The sequence below is a fragment of the Paroedura picta genome, chromosome 5 (assembly GCF_049243985.1).
Source record: "Paroedura picta isolate Pp20150507F chromosome 5, Ppicta_v3.0, whole genome shotgun sequence".
NCBI lineage: Eukaryota > Metazoa > Chordata > Lepidosauria > Squamata > Gekkonidae > Paroedura > Paroedura picta.
This window is the reverse complement of record NC_135373.1, coordinates 68,271,847-68,290,905: the sequence shown is the minus strand read 5'-3', so window position 1 is coordinate 68,290,905 and position 19,059 is coordinate 68,271,847. Positions and strand designations below refer to the sequence as shown.

The 19,059-nt window shown below is 39.3% G+C and overlaps 1 protein-coding gene across 6 annotated transcripts in view; it reads left to right on the top strand.

Annotated features, from left to right (window-relative positions):
- Positions 1 to 19,059, top strand: part of CPED1 (cadherin like and PC-esterase domain containing 1) — a 126,968-nt gene that overhangs the window by 88,872 nt on the left and 19,037 nt on the right. For 5 of the 6 annotated variants that reach the window (XM_077338396.1, XM_077338395.1, XM_077338394.1 and 2 more), the window contains 2 exons: positions 13,250 to 13,367; positions 15,824 to 15,960. In XM_077338396.1, coding sequence (XP_077194511.1) covers positions 13,250 to 13,367; positions 15,824 to 15,960 — 255 coding nt within the window. Of the gene's footprint in view, positions 1 to 13,249; positions 13,368 to 15,823; positions 15,961 to 16,602; positions 16,763 to 19,059 lie in introns of all 6 variants that reach the window. The other variant, XR_013231138.1, reaches the window with a different exon arrangement.

Sequence of the window (19,059 nt, the reverse complement as noted above, 5' to 3'; positions counted from 1 at the left end):
GCAAAGCATAGCATTGTACAGAGACAAATCCATGCAGTGTTCACCTATTGGCTCTCCACTGATGAGCAGCCAATTCACGTACTTTGCATTGTTTGTGTCTGTACATAGGATATAAGATCCATACTGGTTTCTGTAGAGAGTTGAGGGCAGACTCAGTGTTAGGTCTGAAGTACCTAGAGGTTCCATATCTGCAGGGTGGATTAATATGGCTTCCCACTTCTCTGCTGAGAGGCATGTCAGGTCCTCACTGCTCACTGGCAAGAGATGAGGGGGTGCAGATGCCAGATCCAGGTTGGGAAACTCCAGGAGATTTGGAAATGGAGCCTGGGAAGGACAGGGACTTCAGAGGGGTATAATACCATACAGTATACTCCCAAGGCACTCCCAAGGCATTTTCTCTAGAGAAATTGATCTCTGTAGTCTGGTGATGAGGCAGGTCACCGGGTCCCAACCAGTGTCTGGCATCCTCAAGAGATTATCAGTCTGTGTGGGAGCAGGGAGCAGGACTTCCATCCAACTGTGTAAGTATCTGCGTGTATAAAATGCTGCCATAGCCCTGCATTGTACTTTTGAATACAGGACCATAGGCAGCTGAGCTGCTCACAAATTGTTCAATTGTTTAATAATAACTGGCTCCTAGCTCAAAATTGGCAATCAAAACATGAGGTGATCTAGCATGTCTCTGAGCATCCCTATTACAATATGAAGTGAAAATACAGTGAAAGCAGCTTGTGAAATATGATGGATTGGTTTACTCAAGCTGTTTGGCTTATAAATGTTGTTGGTTCCCTTTACCAAGAAGAGAAAAGCACTAACATTATAGCAAGATCCTAATATAGGCACCTCTTTTGACTGGCTGCACAATGCAATGGCACTAGTTAGTTAGGACTAACTAAATATGGCAGTACAATGAGTGATTTCTTGGAATTCTACCAAAATTTTACCTAGGTTTGATTTCTTTTTCTTAATAAAGGCAATTAGACTTTTTTAAAAGTGTTGTTGCAAGATATTTTATCTGTTTGGATCACAATCTACAACACATGGAGCATCTTTGTTAACCAAATACAATATTGAGACAGAGACATAGTTATGCAGAAGTGGTTCTGCAAATTGGCCAGATGGTAGTCTTGGGCAGCCACACACCTACACACGATTGGGAGGAAATGCTTTTTCCATTAATCTTAAGATGGAAGCACTTGAGAAGGCTTATAGTCTTTGAAGGAAAATGATCTTCTACCAAAGATCATGGTAACCATGTACAGCATGAATGGAATGGCTTGATAGAATGGCTGATCCAGAAGTATCTAGTAGTAAAGGGCCAAACTGCTGAGGACTTTTCCAGTATAAGACTCAGGGAGACAAATTGTATATGATGTCCTCATGCATAAATCATTGATTTATTTCAGTAAGACAGGAGAGGTTCATGCTGAATTATCTTTTTGTTCATTTCTGATAGAGTCTGTAATGTTTCTTTTCAAAATGATGTTTGACATTATTATTACATTGATATCCCTCCTTCTGGGGAAGGCACTAGCAAACCAACCCCGTATTGAGTCTGCCATGAAAACACTAGAGGGCGTCACCCCAAGGGTCAGACATGACCCGGTGCTTGCACAGGGGATACCTTTACCTTTTTATCCCTCCTTCTCCCAGCATATTTCTGATCCTGCACATCAAGGGCCAGATTGCAGAGCAGGCTGATGAGTTCATTTGCTGAAGATACAGCCTATCCCAGTGTGTTTAGGGCATTCAGGCCACAAGGGGCACATTGGCGTGGCCTGAGGAAAAGGGGGGCCTGGATACCCTGCTCCTGCCTGCACCCCCAGACTGATGACCAGTTGGTCTTTCAGCTTATCACTATTTGGCTGCCCAGTGGACTTCGCAGGTGTCTGCCTCCTCTCTCAATCTGGGCTGGGGTGAAATGCTCTTCCCAAAATTAAAATGAGATTCAAAAGAAGTAACAGGGCCATTAACCTGTTGGGCTGGCACAGAAATGGCAATGTCCCCACTGCCCTTCTGAATCCACCTGTACCAAAATACCTCTACAGAACTCTGGAAGGAGAGCAGTACAGTGTAATGTTGAAGGTGGTATGCTCACAAGTTCACTCATAATGTCACCGACCCCCCCCCCCAAGCCAAGATTGTATGCTGAAATTAAAACAGCAGCACAAAAACAGTTCTTCATCTTGATGGAGATGAAAGAGTAGAGTGGGAGAGTGTGACCTGTATGCCAAACAGAAACCAGGAGAACCCATAAATAATGAAGTTAATTTGCTGTGAAACATTCTTCTTTGCAGGGGTGGGGGGCTGGAAAGGGGGAGCCTGTGATGAAGGGCAGCTCCAGCACCTAGACTAAGGCTCCTCCACTGAGGGAGTGATGGTTGGTGTACTCCTGCCAAGAAAGGAGGATCAGGATGAACACAACCTCTTCCCTTTCACTTTCTAAGGCCTTCCCTGGAGAAATGATGTGTAAAGTTTCTCTGGGTTTGACCTTGGATTTGGAAGAAAGCAAAATGTTACTTCTGTATATTGTACTGGCCTTGGTTCAGCTGGGCTAGCAAAAGTGCCTGCCCACTCTACACCTTTGAGTATTCTGCTGGGCTTTGACTTCCCTTACTTAAAAAAAAATCTGCTGGGATTCTCTGGTGTGATATTGGTTAGTGCTCTTGGGTTTCCATGGCTGCCACATTGGCATGGGGTTGTGCTGCTGAATACTTACTGCACTTGTTCTGCTGCCCTCACCACCCACCTCCCCCTTGCTCAGATTGTGATTCTGTGCTCAACATCAGCCCTGTTGAGCTGGCATTTGCCACAATGGCAGTGGGTTCTGCTGCTGGGCACCTGGAAGTTGACATGGGTTTTGCTGTCCTTGCAGAACTCCCCCCTCCCCTTGTTTCTATTTCAGTGACCTTAGTCATTGTTGGGTCTTGACACTGCCACAGCAGCACTGGCTCTCCTGGGCTAATGGCACTGGTTCTGCTTCTGGTCTGGCAAAATGCCCCCCCCACACACACACACGCACACACAAAGACACACATACACTCCACTCTCCACTGCAGACATTTTCTGGCACATTCTGCTGGGTTTGTATTGCTCAGCTATTCCCCTCCATGGGAAATAATATAGGATGGGGGCATCTACTTTGGGTCCCCATAGAATTGGACTTCCTGGGCCAATCTTTTTGAAACTTGGGGGTTCTTTTGAGGAGAGGCTCCAACAGATACTTTGCAAATGTGATGCAACTACCTAAACCTGTCATGTCAGACCACTGAATATACCCTAGGAGATATTTGCCAGTGACTTTAATGGACCCCCCCCCCAAAAAAAAAAACAGGATTCTCAAATATTACCAAATCTGAATACTATGCTATTATAGGGATTTGGGAATATAAGGAAGTATCAATGTTTTCCAGGTCCAATATACCTGAATCTAGAAAATAAAAACATTTTTTTCTTACGCAACCATCGTAGGATCTACCAAAGAAACATTAATTGTGTTATTCATAAATGGCAGGTAATAGCAGTATCTTCATGGAGTTAGTCTTAAAAGGAGTTAATATTTCTATGCATAAATGATAAACTGTTTTCTGATACCCTTTGAATCAAATTCCATTCTGCTTGTTCTAGATAGCCATAAATGTTAGCTCATAGTTATGTTTTAAGTCTTGCTTTACATGTTATTTTAGAAGATCTCAAATTAGTCTGCACAGAATTCAATCAAGTCTGTTCAGAATTCAATCAACTGCTTATTACACATGCAACTCAAGTATGCTTGTCATGTTTAAGGAGTCAGGATAATGTCATCTGAACATACTCCTTATTACATGAGGTAAACAGAAAAATAAGTCAGATGTGATATTCTAGGTCACTCATTCATTTATTTTTCTTAATTTAATCTTTCAGATAAAAAGTTGGATCAGTTAGAACTTTCTCATCTGTAAAACAATTCCAGCAAGATTAACATTTTTGTAAATCCTTGGTTGAATGCAGTAGATACGATTTGTTCATTAGAGTTGGACCCTGTATGAAAATCAAAATTGCTTGTAAATAAACAGAAAAATATGTTATTGAATTCTGGATTTTTAAAGTACTTTATTAAAGGTCAACTTTATAGTTTTCAGAGTTTTGTTTTCAGTTAAGTTTCTACTCTCTAATACTGAAGTCCTAAACATTTATATTAGACTTGTTTATTTAAACTTTTATATCCTGCCTTTCCCCTTGGCTCAAGAGGAATTATCAAAACGCTAAAAGTGAATAATTCCTAATGAATTGCACAGATTAGCAATTAAAAGTAGAAGTGCCTGACTGAATATGAACAAGTGAATCTATTACATTGTTCATCTATATGAACAATGGATCTATTGTATATATGAAGTATATTGGAATTTTTAACCAATCTTATATTGTGTTTTACTGTTTTGTATTTGTACTGGTCACTGACCAAAACAAATGTATCTAATCTAAATTATGCAGTACCAAAAGGATCTTCAAGAGGCTGTGGCCTGCTTTGCATAGATGGAACCCTTGCTGCTGCCTCCACCCTCTCAGTGACCTTTCTCATGGCAGCAGGATGGTCTGATCTGTGCAATGATGGTCTGATCTGTGCAATGAAGACCCAGCCTGCTCTCAACCCCCTTTTTACCAGTAGAAGTGATGTTATGGAGTCAGGTGTTGCTGATCTCCCCAAATTTTTCCAGCTGTTGTTTTCTTGTTATCCAGCTGAGTGAAGGCAGAGTATGGGAGGTCTGTCGCCCAAACAGGAGACTTTCCTAACCCTAATGAGAAAAACACCTCACTTAGCAAAAGTGAGTGCTTTGATCCAACCTGATTGTAATTACATTTTTTCATTCATTTTAAGTCCCAATGTGCCAAAAAAAATGAGTCCATTTAGTTACTGCTATGGGTTGTGATTAATAAAGACTGTGTCAGATTTGTTTTTCTTATTTCTTTCTATCAGCTTTTTAAATGGGAGTGCATGATGATCTGAGGACCCAGTTCTAAGAAAGGGAAATTCTGCTTCATATTGCTGAGTGTAAATTTCCTCATTCTTATAATGCTTCTCAGTAATTCTGTATCCCATCATTGTGAATAATATCAACAATACTTCACAATCAGTTTTAGCCACTTTCAGTCATGTTCCACACTGTGATCCTAGCTATTTGTTTTCATTGTGGTTATCTTTGTTGCTCCTTATAATTGTCTCTATACTTGTTATCAAGGACTCAATTACTATCTCATATATGAAATTTTTCACTGAATTCAGCCACAGTGCCAGAAGATTGGGGAGTAGTAAATATTATACCTTCTTTAAATTAGGACCATTTAACTGCATCCCAAGGCTCTACTTCACATAGATTTTTTTTGCAGTGTAATGTAGTGTAGTACCAGTAAAATTTATTGTCATTGGCCAAAGGCCCTCACAATATACAAACAACCATTAAAAATACAATAACCCAAATAACAAGCATATATGTTAAAACAATTAAAACTTCATCCCTATTTCCCAAATTCAGACACACAAGTGTCCAGCTTACAACATATGTGTAAAACAATTAGAATCTACATGTATTTCCCAAATTCAGACACACAGCCTTAGGACTCTTCTTGTAACAGCTTTTGCTCTAATCCTCCTATACAACTATAACTATCTATTGTAACTATTATGGTTTATACAGAATTAATGAGGTATCTTAATGTTCTTATAAACTATTTAGTTTAGACAATAGCTCAGAGAAGATGTAGTCCTAAGCATATCTTGCCTTCTAAGCCCATTGAATTCAATTGCTGTAGATCTTGGATACCATGTAATCCTCAGATGTCCAATACATGATTCTGTCCAGTTCAAGAGGCTTTCTTTTCTCTGATGGGCTAAAGCTTACTTAGGCTGCAGAAGAGGCATGTGTGCTCTCACCAGCCACTTATTAATTTTCCCACCTGGGAAAATGAAAGATGTGGCTTAATACTGCACAATTGGGTTGTTCATATACCACCACTGTGGCTGGTTTCTGCTTTCCTTTATATTAGTTAAATTAAAAACATCAAAGTGCTCTGTTTTGGATCTGCTCAGGGCATATTTGGGTGCAGACTGTAAATATGAACAAAAGAAAATGCCTGCTGTTGCCTAATGAGTCAAGTATGTTTTTCATTAGTATTATTCCCTCAACACATATGTAACCTCCACCTTTGCATGAAGGGCCGGAACAGAATTGGGTTTGTGGCATCGTCTTGGAGAACAGCCTCACAGCAGCTTGATCTCATTCATGTTTTCAGTTTTTCAGTGCTGTATATACTTCCTCTCCAACTTTGAGCAAAACATTAAGTTCAAAGGAAAAATTCCAGATGCTAACAGCCCAGAGGAGTAACTGAAATATCCATTGAACTGACGGTTCAGGAGCTCGCCAAAACAACACATTTCTTTAATAATGTGTGGTTGTCATGCAGCAAGCATTTCCCTAAACATTAGATTAAAATGGTTCATAATAATATTCTGTAACCTACTGGCTTAGTAGACTGTGGAACTTCACTAGAACTTTAAAAGGGGGGATTGAAGTCATTGCAATGCAAATTGCTACCATCAAGGTGCTAGCAATCTGCTAAAGTATGGTAAGAAACATCAGTGTCAAAATGCACAAATATAATATTATAATTAATATGATCTCAAAAACAAACTCCTGCTTGTTTCCTGCTTGCAAAGTGATATGCACTGATATGAAGCAGGGTAAATGTATCTTGTTCTGCCAGGGACCCATCCTGAGGGGTCCTGTGGATTATAGTACTTAAAGTACTCTTCAAAAAGCATAAGATGCTGCTTTGTGAATATGGCTATTGTTTTTTTATTATTTTATTGTATGGTGTTTAAAAAAAAACCCTTATGAGCTGCTGTGAGCAGGACTCCAAAGATTTTAAAAATAAATGCATAAAATGTTCTTATTTATATTATAATCACTTCATTCCCTCCAAGCATTTTGCATTCTTGTTCACTGCTTACCATTGTGTATTGCAAATCTCAATTATGGATGTTCCAGAATGTGCAAATATGGAAAATTAGCAAACCATAGCAAATACTTGGGAAACACCTTGACAGTGCCCAGCAAGACTACTGCCTACCTTATGCTTTCCAAAATGTACTACTTTTAAATAATTATTTTTCTTTTATTTCTTTATGGCAATATTTTCACTATTTGTAGTGCTTGGACTCATATCTAGTTTGATGTTTGTTTCCCTTGGAAAAGAGGGCAAACAACAGTACAGTTTAAAAGTCCTCCTCACAATTTTGAATTGTCTACTTGTCTTTGGATAGGGATTTATGAGATAAGTATGAAAAATCCATATATGTTAATTCAAACAAGTTCTGAGGTACCAGAAGGTTAAAAGGAGCTGAATAGAAGCCATCTTGCTGACCATGGTGGCATTTGCTTCTCATTTGCTATATTACATTAATCATTTTGATAGAGTGGAGCTAATCTTAATGTATTTCCTTGTGATGAAGTACCACTTTGCTCTTTTATGAGCTCACTCTGACTAATTTTATTAGTATAATTTTCATAGGTCATGTTTTTATCGTTCTTTGTCATACTTGGGCTAAAAAAACAGAGGTTGACTAAATAAAGACACTGAAATGACTTCATGATGAATGCAGATCCATTTTCTATTCTAAAAAATACAATTAGTTGCAGATGTTACAGTGAAATACTTAGTAATTTCATTCTGTACTTGATTAAATAAGATAGGGTTGTACAGTCACCACTCAAGAGAAGATTAGGAAATGGCAGCTTTGGAGGGTGGGATGTATGGCATTACCATCTTCCTTGGATCCTTTCCTTCTTGAGATTCTGCCTCCCAAGGCTCCATCTCCAAATCTCCAGGAATTTCCAAAAACAGAGTTGGCATCCCTCAGTAGAATACTTATTTTCTCTCCAGATAATTAATGCAATACTATGGAATTATCACATCTCATGTCGTACACTGCTTTTTTTCTAGCCCATTATTGTCTATGGTTAAACAAGACATGCAGTGCTTGTCATTCCTCAGGAAATTTAAATACAAGAGATCGGGATGCCCTGGGTCTTGTTTGTATCCAGCATGAGTAACTTTCTGATCCCATGAAATGAGCAGACTGAGTACGCTTTTGTAGTTAAGAGTGTCTTTACCTGGGCATCAAGGCTCTGACTTGAGAGCTTAAAAATATCAAGTGGCTGTTTTAATTTTATGGAGTGCCATTAGCCTATACTAGGGATGCCAGCCTCCAGGTGAGACCTGGGGATCCCCTAGAATTACAAATCATCTCAAAACTGCAGAGAACTGTTCTGAAGAAAGTGGATGTTATGGATTGACTCTGACCGTTTATGCACTGGGAACTTCACTGCCCTACCCACCTATCAGGAGGACAGATAGGGGGTGGATGAGGTGCACCAGGCCAAATGCTCCCCCATGTGGGTGCAGGAAGAGGTGGGGCAACCTGCCACGACTAAAACTCCAGCCTGCAGCCCAGCATGAAACCTCCAGTGCATAAACGGTCTCTGTGGCACTCCACTCAGATCCCGGTCTTCCCCAATCTCCATCCCCAATTGTCAGGAGCTTTCCAAGCAGGATACGGCAACCATATCCCTTCATCCCCTGTTGCTAGTCAGGGGAAGTCTAGCAACTTTACCCAATCCATTACCAATCTGACCATGTATTTGCTCTGCAGTTGCAAAACAATGGGATTATAATTAAGTAGCTATTTGTCTTGGAACAAAATATCATGACCATACTGAGGGCCTTTTCGCACGGGGATCTTTGTTGCAAATTGTTTGCGGAATGAAAAATCGCCATTTAAAATAGTGGAATTCGTCGTTATGCATACCTGCCTTTGTAGTGGAATCAGTTGCGTTTTTTAGCGTTTCCCACAGGCTTCCGGTCTCGGCAGAAATCGCTAGAAAGGAAGCGCTATTGCCAAGCTCGTCCCGCCCCTGGCCGTCAAGCAGCCAATGGGCAGCCGTTAGCATGCTCCCAAACAGCCCCTTTCCCTTTAAGAAAGGTTTTTTAAAAAAAAAACAGACCCATAGCAACGAATCTAGGTAGATTCGTTGCAACGGAGAGACCCATCCAGCTGCCTAATGTGAGCTGTCGTTTGATTGTATGATCGTTGGCACGCTGCCTCGAGTGATAAAAAAAAAATCCCCCCCCCCTCTCACGGGCCCGATTTTCGGCTGAATTAATGTGTAAAAAATAAAGGGACTTTATTTCAGCAAACGGGCTTTTATGTGGTTTGTGCTTAGTGACTAAAGGTGAAGGACTGAAGCCAGGGAAGCCTCTAAACAGAAAGAGGCTCGCTGGTGCGTTTATCCCCGCTCGCTCAGAGAAAAAAAAATGGCGATCGCTTCGCCGGATGTTTGGAGGACAGGCTCAGGAGGAGGGACTTTGAAGAACCCGCAACAATGGTAACGCACAGGTCTTTAGCGCTAGTGTTGCAGATTGGTTGCAGGAGTGTATCGCTATCCGGAGGGTGAATCCACTTTTCTGGATTCCCCTGAAAGCGCTACAACGAAGCGCTTTTTGCTGATTGGTTTCAGGAGTGTTGCAGATTGTCTGCGACGTCGTGCGTTAAGGCAAATTAGTAGCGTTTTCAATTAGCAACCATTGTGCTATTTTGAAGCCGTGCGAAATGGCCCTAATTCTTCCATTTGATTTATCTAATCAATTCATTTCATTTATATGCACGTTTCCTCTGGGAACTCACAGTGATTTGCAGACGTTTCTCAGGGGACCTCTATCCCAGCATTGACACAAATCAGCATTTGAAGCAACATCCCACCCACCCCCTGGTCACTTCCAGCCAAGTGCTGCAAACCAGCTGGGCAGTGGGACCTCATCCTATAGGTAGCAAAGTAGTTCAGGATCAGAGGCTGCAGTCAAAACTCCCCACAGAGAGCTCTCCCAGGCCTCCAAAAGATGATGAAAAGTGTTTGCTAAAGGCTATTTAGATTCTTGCAGGTTGAGGCAGCAACTAACTACCCATGGTCAGGAAGAGAGAAAGAACAGGGGCCTAGAACACCCCTCTATTCCCTAACTGGGGGCTTCAGAGAGTTCCATGAGGCAAAGAACACCCCCACACTGTGGAGAAGAGCTTATCCTGCTTTAGTTCCATACCTGCTAACTCTAGTAAAACTGCACCATACCATTGTTATTATAGTGAATTCAGAGGCAGACTGTGTGTAAAAAACCCAAGCTGAAAAATAACAGTATATCCTGGTATTCCTGAATCACAATATCAGTGTGGTATTTAGATGTGTTCATAATGAACCTTTCTCCAAATGTTTTCCAATGATACCGTTTCTGATTTTATCAGTTCTTTCAAATCTTCTTTTGATTCTAAGTTATGTCAGCATAAGATTCACTGCCAAGAAGATATGGGCAACTTCAGACAATACTGGCAGCTGCCAACCATTCTTTCTGCCACCATATTATTAAGAAGCAGATCAAAAGCAGCACATGGTCATCTCCCCCCAAGAAAGTTTTCCCTAGTCTAGTTCATTACATTGATTCTTTAATTGTTTCACACATTTCTCAAATCCTTTTTGTCATGTTCTGTTTTGAGGAAGCTGTATTGGATTGACCTGCAGGATGCTGATGTAGTTGGATGGGATTTTTATAATGTTTTATGGGGTTTTGTATATTGTAACCTGCCGCAAGTCTCAGGAGAGTGGCGGGCTAAAAATCTAATAAACAAACAAACAAATAGTTCTGGCAGCATCTTTGAACCAGTGAAAAGAACTCTATGAAAATAAAAAAAACAACAGTGGTTTTGGCTTCCATTCTATTTCACTCATATATGATGGTGTTGTTGCAAACTTTCAATCAGGTGGCCTATAATTATTTTCTCACCTTTTCCATACCATCCTCTATATACATAATCCTTTGCTTTGCCAAAGCTGTTTTTAAGTGAACTTTATAAATACTACCAGAAATGAGAGTAACTCTTCTTGAATCCAAATTCCTATGAAGTTAAGTCAACATTCTTTCAATTACTTGTTACGGTCCTACTAAAATCAGTTGCCGTAATCCAGTGGATGTCATACTGGAATATATTCTTGAGATGTAATGGTTGCCTTTTTGCATACCTTCTACATTAATCTATCCTGAACCCTGTGCTTTAGAAGATAAACTGGGGATGAGTAGACATGGAAGCAGGGTATGTCCTGTTTACTTAGTCTTCAGAACCAATCCCAGCATGATTAAGTAACCATAAATCCTAATCCAGTTACATAGACACACATTTTTAGAATCAAATCGAGCATATTGTACAATTATCCTAATAGTACCAACTTTATTGATGCAGTTTACCCCCACTACAATTTGAAATGTGATTGCTAAACCTAATTCCTTTTGAAATCAATCCAGTCATCTCCAGATTTCCTTAATGATTGGCCCAAATAATAAATATCCTTTGTTTGCCTCTCATCCTTAGAGTGTCTAATACTCCTGTGAAGTTTCATCAACATTCATCAACATTCATCTTTGGATAAAGCATTAGGGTTATGGCAGTACCTTTAAGGGACTTGGTGAATCTGCACACTGTTAATAAAATCCTTTGGGCAACTTATTTGGAACTAAAGTAAATGTGTGTGGCTGACCTTTGGCCAATACATTTTACAAGGCAATATTAAAACTGTCTTTGATCATAAAACACTGGTCCTCCCTTGTGTACAGCATACTTTCTGCATTCATCCTCCATAGGAGATTGGAACTCAGATAGTCTTTAAAACCATTTTGTTTTTTTGCTAAACAAATTGAGCATATTTTCACAAATACACTCTTTAAAATGATGTTGTCCCAGAATATATTTGAAAGCAACAATTATTGCACATTACTTAAATACCTGCACTGTTCCTTGGAAAATCCCTGTTATTTTGTGGCACTTTGTTGATAGCAGTCGCAGTTTGTTCAGGAATTTAGAGTTTTCCTGTGAAGCCTTGTGCAAATTGTCCTGCTATGAGGTAGAAGCTTTTGATGATACTACTGGTGTCAGCAACACTGTTGGAAATACAGACTCCATCTTCCACAGAAACATAACAGTTTAATTCCTTGACCTACATCACACTGTAGCATTCTCCTATCCATATTCTTATGAAAAGTCAGAGGACAAAATATTAGTGGCCAAATCCTGACTCGAAGAGTGTAGATCAAAAACCTTAGGAGCTTTATACTGCAACATAAAATATTTTAGGTATGCTGTTCCATGAGCATATTGTTTGAAACAGGTGAAATTTGTAGACTCATCCTTGTCCTCTCAAATTAGTCAATAGGATTGTCGCTTTTGTCTTGGGAAAACATTGGATCTTCTTTCTGAGCACCCGGTGCCTTGACTGCTTTCTTCATCTTGATAGTGACTTTATAAACCACGAGGAAATATTCTCTTGGTTTTATAATTGGTATACTGGTAATTTACCTTAGTAACAGCATTATGACTGGATACACAGAATGGACCTTGACATAAGAATGTTTTGTTGCAAAAATGGGGGAGAACAATATTATTTTTGGTTATGATTGAAGGCCAAACTAGATAGCTCATTAGAATTCTATAAACAGAGCCTCTTGTGGCGCAGAGTGGTAAGGCAGCAGAAATGCTGTCTGAAGCTGTCTGCCCATGAGGCTGGGAGTTCAATCCCAGCAGCTGGCTCAAGGTTCACTCAGCTTTCCATCCTTCCGAGGTCGGTAAAATGAGTACCCAGTTTGCTGGGAGTTAAATGGTAATGACTGGGGAAGGCACTGGCAAACCACCCTGTATTGAGTCTGCCATGAAAACACTAGAGGGCATCACCCCAAGGGTCAGACATGACCCAGTGCTTGCACAGGTTTACCTTTACCTTTAAATAGCAGCTGGTGCGAGGAAGTTTTTTTCCTTCCATATCCTTTTCTAGTGGAAGTGTTATTTGTCCCAGCAAGGAAGAATATACAAGGAAATAGCATCATTAGGTACTATTTTACTTTAAGCAGGAAAAATGCAAAAGGGAGAAAGGGGTTTAAAACTGACCATCACCTTAGTCCCATTAGACCCTTCCCTTCCTTCATGGCTGCTGTGTAAAGAAACTGAATAAGATGACTGAGCCACCAAAGTTGAAACAAATGGATGTAGGGCAGAAGGAACCAGAAAATAACTTCCCTGTCCCATTCTCCTTCCAAAACTTCCCATGTTGTCCAGCAAACTTTCTGTGTGTCTGAGTAACTGCTGCATATTAATCAACCTCATGTTCATATTTTAAATCAGGATTGTGGTTCCCTGATTCATCCCAAGGAATCGTGTGGCTTGCAGCCTCTGTCTACTGAATTCCTGTCAGCCATTTCACAGCCACAGTTGAAAGTGTGTGAAACAGGAGACACACCAGGTTCGTGCCTGATACATTTTCTACATCTTTGAAAATATATTCTATTCCAGCTGAAATGGAGATTCCTGAGTCTATTGTAGGCACTGTGTTAAACTGGAAAATATCAGATTTCATAACAACTCTGATTCTTAAGATGTAACAAACTGAGGTCCAAACTACTCTGCTTTTTCAAAACCAAAATGCCAATGGCATGCATAATTGTGCTTTTGAGAGATAATCTCTTCTACCATCAAAATCAGTGTATTTGTAACTGTGTAATAGATCCACAAATAACTAGAGTAGCAAACATGTGGAATACAGAGTAGTGTTGTACACATGTAGACAGACAAAGACCTAGTGAGAGGCCCTTTCATGCTATGGTGTCATGTTGAGACAGGCAAAATCAAATACAGGAAGAAGAAGAGTCTTTCCAGTTGGTTGTTGTTGTTGGGTCCATCAGGTAAAATAAAAAGCCTTAATGAAATGCATGTGCTCCACTCACTGTCACCTCAGTTTTAGTCCTTCACACTAGTCCTTATAAGTCACACACCAACAGAATGCTATATGTTCTTTCCTGCCAGAAGAACATTGCAACACTAGTGGAAGATGGGCCCCACTGTCCTGTGTAACACATAGTTTGGCTTGCTGACAGAACAGTCATGCATCCCCATCACTGTACTTCAGCAAGTTACAAAGCTCTTTCCATCTCTTCTTTAGAGACAAAGACCATTGAGTTATGGGTTCTCACCTGCACTAGTTGTGGTCTGTAAGAATGGAATTAAAGTGCTAGTCCTGGCATTTTCTGGGCCACCAGGGCCACCAGTGCTTGGAGTAAAGATCATGGGACAAACATTTTTAGGATCCTTTTGATTTATTGGATTTTGAAACCAGCTTCTGAAGAGGCAAACATGGTTTTGATAGCAACTTTACCTTTGAAAACATCAGTCTTAAAAGCATCAAACATTATTTGCACCTTTACAAGGTGTCCAAAAAGAAAATAATCACTTCTTCATTTTGTTCTTTTCAATGATGGAACATCAGTTTCTCCACAAACAGTATATGCAAAATGTAAGAAAGCTGCTTAGAAAAGCAGCAGAGATACTCTAGGCATTACAAACCACATTTATATGGGCATAAGCACAACATTCAGGAAAGGGCTTAACCATGAAATCCCAAGCAGATTTGATGTGATGATGATGATGTTATCCATTCAGTCGTGTCTGACCCTCGGCGATTCTATAGGAAAGTTTTCGCCATGCGCTTCTGTCAATGATTGCTTCTTTTAGTTGGTTCATGATCATCCCTGTAAGGGCTTTGATCGTGTCGAGCCAGTGGATCCTTTGGCGACCACATTTCTTTTTCTGCTGACCATGCCAAGAATTAATGATTTTTCTAGCGAGATTGATTGCATGATGTATCCAAAGTAAATGAGCTTTAGATGTATATCCTTCTAATTCTACTGAAGTCAGAGTATAACTGTGCTTATGATAGAACTGTAGAAGTCTTATGACTTCTTCCATTGTTACTATGAAGTCTACTATAACTATTCATTTCCTACTCCAGCTAAACTGCACTGAGATGAAAGAACAAAGCATATTCTCGCATTTTTTGTTTTTAGTTCCTGTTGCTAATCTGTGGTTTTCTTTAAAAGAACTCTCCAACCCCAAACCTCCAGCAATAACCGTCTTAATCCTTTATTCTCATTATAATTGTAAGAGGTGTTATTCCGAGATGGAAACATCACTTCAGTGTTGGGCTCATTCCTCAGGGATTCCTTCAAGCAGTGGTGTCTCCTGATGGCTGCTACAGGACAGCAAGCATGAGCAGAGGCTCTAGTAAAGTAAACAAGGCAATACTGAGCCAGAGACCAGATTGCTCCCCTTAGCCAAGCACACAGCCACACTGAGACATGGTGAAGGCATCCAGGCAGGAGGACCATGAAGAGGGCTCTTGAATCATGGCCTTTTGCAGAGAGAAGAGTTGGGTGGTTGGGGCCCCTTGATGTCTACAATGACTTTGTCCACTACTCAGTTAATTATCATTACTTCTTGGTAAAATGTATGAATTATCTTAATTGCTTCTGAATCTTAAATATTAAGATGATGTAAATTGACATGAACAGTCTGTATATGACATTTGACCTGCAAATCATTCACAAGTTTAAGTTATTTATTTTATTTAGATTTATATACCGCCCTCCCCGAAGGCTCAGTTATCAATTTAGGAATTCATATTCCTAAATATTCATATTCATATATCATATTCATGTGACATATGAACTGCCCTTTCAGTGCTTTTATTTTACTGTATTCTATACCAACGAATATTCTCCATTGTTATTAAGTACTCCATTCCTGATTGGCACCATAAATAAATGTCTTTCCAAGGAGGACATCTTCATACTCATGTTAACAGTAAGTATTCACATGTCTAATTCATATCCAAATGAAAACAACAAAACATGTTCTGTTTTCCAGGACAATGGATTGTTCCTTGTCTTAGTTGTTCTGACAACAGAACCTGTGACTGGAGACAAATAACATGGCAGCCCCACAATTGTCAATATCCTGTCATTAACAAATTGGAACTCCAGCAGTGTCTAGAAAGCAAAAAGGTATGTATATTTAGTATACAACAACAGCATGCATTAATGGTAAACTGGTTTATCTCCACACCAAAGGAACTGCTTGAGTTTATTTTGAATATATAGGTGTGTACTCCTACATATTAACATATGTATTAAAATATCTTCACTAGATATTAGCTCTATCATGAGCATGGTTTTTCACGAGCAGAAAGATATCCACTCACAGTGAACAATTTTGTTACCTTACCTCCTCCTGTGGCATCCTGAAATGCCCCTTCCCAAACCTGGGTGTCTGCATCTCCCCCAAGAACAAGAGATTAGTGGTCACTTCAGGCCACCGTGGGAGGTAGGAGGCAAGAAAAGATGGATATCTTTTAGCCTGAAGGAAAACCCTGGTGGATCTAAGGCAGTGTTTTAGTTTTTGCACCAAAATGAGACTCATTTAATTGTAATTCTGCTCACTGTAAGCAGCCCTTCAAATGACACCATTCTAATATGGGGATAAAACTGGTCCAAGTTGCATCTAATGTGTTCTGTATGAAAAACTTCTCTGTCTGTGACAGCTTAAAACAAACTGCATGCACTCTGTTTTCTTCCACTGTATACCTAACGCATGGCCATGCTTCTGCCCACTAATCTTATCAGCTCTTCTTTTACATTCTCGTGCAGGTCTCAGGTGGACCTCACTAGGCTGAGTTTTCTGGTAGTGAAGAGTCTAAGATGGTTGCTTGGAAACACAATTTCTTCTTAACAGGCATGGTGTGACTGTCTAACAATTGACAGAGGTCTGTGACTGAGTAACCATTTCTGGTGATACGAGTTTCCAGAAGTAAGTAAGAAAACATTAGAAAATGTTTGCTCTATATTATCCCCATGACTAACTCTATACTTAGGTCCAAGCTTATATATATTTACTACATTTGGAATATTGTTCTTAAGTAATTTTAAAGTTAAGATTTTTTGTAGCTTAATTTTTTGTAGAATTTGAATTCTGTATTTTTGTAGATTTTTGTAGAATTAAACTGTATTTGGTAAGTTGTAATGGGGCCTGAGCCTTTGGGGAAGGGTGGAATAGAAATACAACAATAAACAAACAATCATATTTCTGCAAGGTGACTTAATATAAAACCAAAGTTTATCGTCTAAGGAAAGTGATACAAAAGACAAAAGGAAAAGGAAGAATAAGCAAATTTGTGTACTTAGTCTGCCAACCACCAGGAGGTCTTCTGGAATTTTTAGAAAGTGGGCAGGATTAGGTAGGGCTTTTGCCCAACAAGGTTTCTTATTGGCCATTGGAGATCTGATTGGCTGTGCATATTTTTTGAAAATTGCTTTGGCAACACCTACTTCTACAGCACAAGGATCTTCACTGTGTGATTGAAGGTAAGTTGTGGCAACCACTTTATGGCTGGCTCCACCTCCTGCAGCAGTTCTTTTGTGGCCGCACCATCATACTGCCAGAATTTCAAAGTTGCTCACAGCCTTTAGAAGGTTAGAGACCCCCTCTTTATGGCATTTACCCTATCTGAGTTTCCTCCCCAAAATGTACTCTCCCCATGCTCTGCCCCCAAATTTCCCAACCCAAAATTTCTACATACTATTTACTAATATTGCAAAATATTTTACAACAGAATTATACGAGAAAGTTCTGAGAGGAGCCAAATAGCAGGGATTATTTGCTCAGCCAATTATTGCCTTTTCTTCTGATGCAGCCAGGGTGAATGCCAGTGTATATCACATGCCTATGATGCTTATGCATATAGCAAAAAACATAGCTTAAATATTCTAAATAGGATTATTTAAACAACTATTAAATGAAATATTACATTGTCTATAAAATAATCAGTCCTTTTTGTGATCCCTTATTTACTTGACACATGGGTATCCTGTCTATGAATTATCAGATTTTTTTCTTCTCTCTCCCTATCAACTTTATAGAGACTGAAATGATTTCATTTTAACAGGGAAAAATAATACATCTACAGAATTAATCAATTTGCTTATACTGGTGGAATTCTGTTTGCAGAAGCAGACAGAAGCTGTGTTTTGTTTTTGGGGGAGTTTTTTTGGCTGATTTTATTGCTAGATTTTACTTTGCCTTAGGACGGGGAAAATGGCATTCAAAGGTTTGTTTCCAACATATATTTGGTCTTACAAGAATATTATTATTGAATCTAATTTTCCCTTTCTATTAATATAATTTCAATTCTGACATAGCAAACTCACCCTAAAGCTAGATGGCCTATATCGCCTCTTCCAGCTCTATGATTGTATGATTATCTAAAATACAGCAAAAATTATTCTCAAATAATGTTAGGTGTAGTATAATACCAAAGGGAACAGGCAAAGCTCTTTTCAGCTGTGTATACCACACACAAGAGATAAAAGCTTCTCAAGGAATGAAAACTATAATTCTGTTGCTTTCCTACTAATACCATTTCCAAACTGCTTATTTCACTTTCAGGCATGTAAGAATGTGCTTAAATAGTTATTTCTGTTGGGACTACTTGAGGTAAAAGAATAGATCCAGGTTGGCTGAGACATGAAAAGGGGGAGAATAAATTCCCTACCGAATTTTATGTGGAGTTATTTGGGTTTATGGTATGTAAGCTAAGCCAACCAGTCATCCACAGGTACTGAGGGAGGTTTCTGGCTGAGATTTTTTCTATTATTAAGTTTATTTCATGTAGCAATTTGTCTTTGAACTCCTTATTAAGGGAAACTGTATGCAGGCTATATTACACTTGTTAGATGGTAACCACTTGGGAAATGACATGGGTTTAACTGTATTGAAAAGAGGTGAAATCCAAATAAAACATGGCTTGATTTGTTTTACATCTGTGTGACAAAACCTCATATAACTTTATGGTTAATTAACTTTTACTGTAATAGTTCTGTGACTTTGGTGAAGCGTAACACTTTAATTATCATAGAAGGCAGTTTTTAAAAAATTGTAATAGGAAACTGGTTCTTGAATAGTAAATGGTTTTTCATATACCTGGTCATATATCATTATACAATTACAGTAGAAGTGAAAGGTGACAAAAAGTATATTTTATTTATCACTCTAAAAAAGCATTTTACATTTTAACAGAGTAATAAAATGCCTCTCTGTAATGTATGATT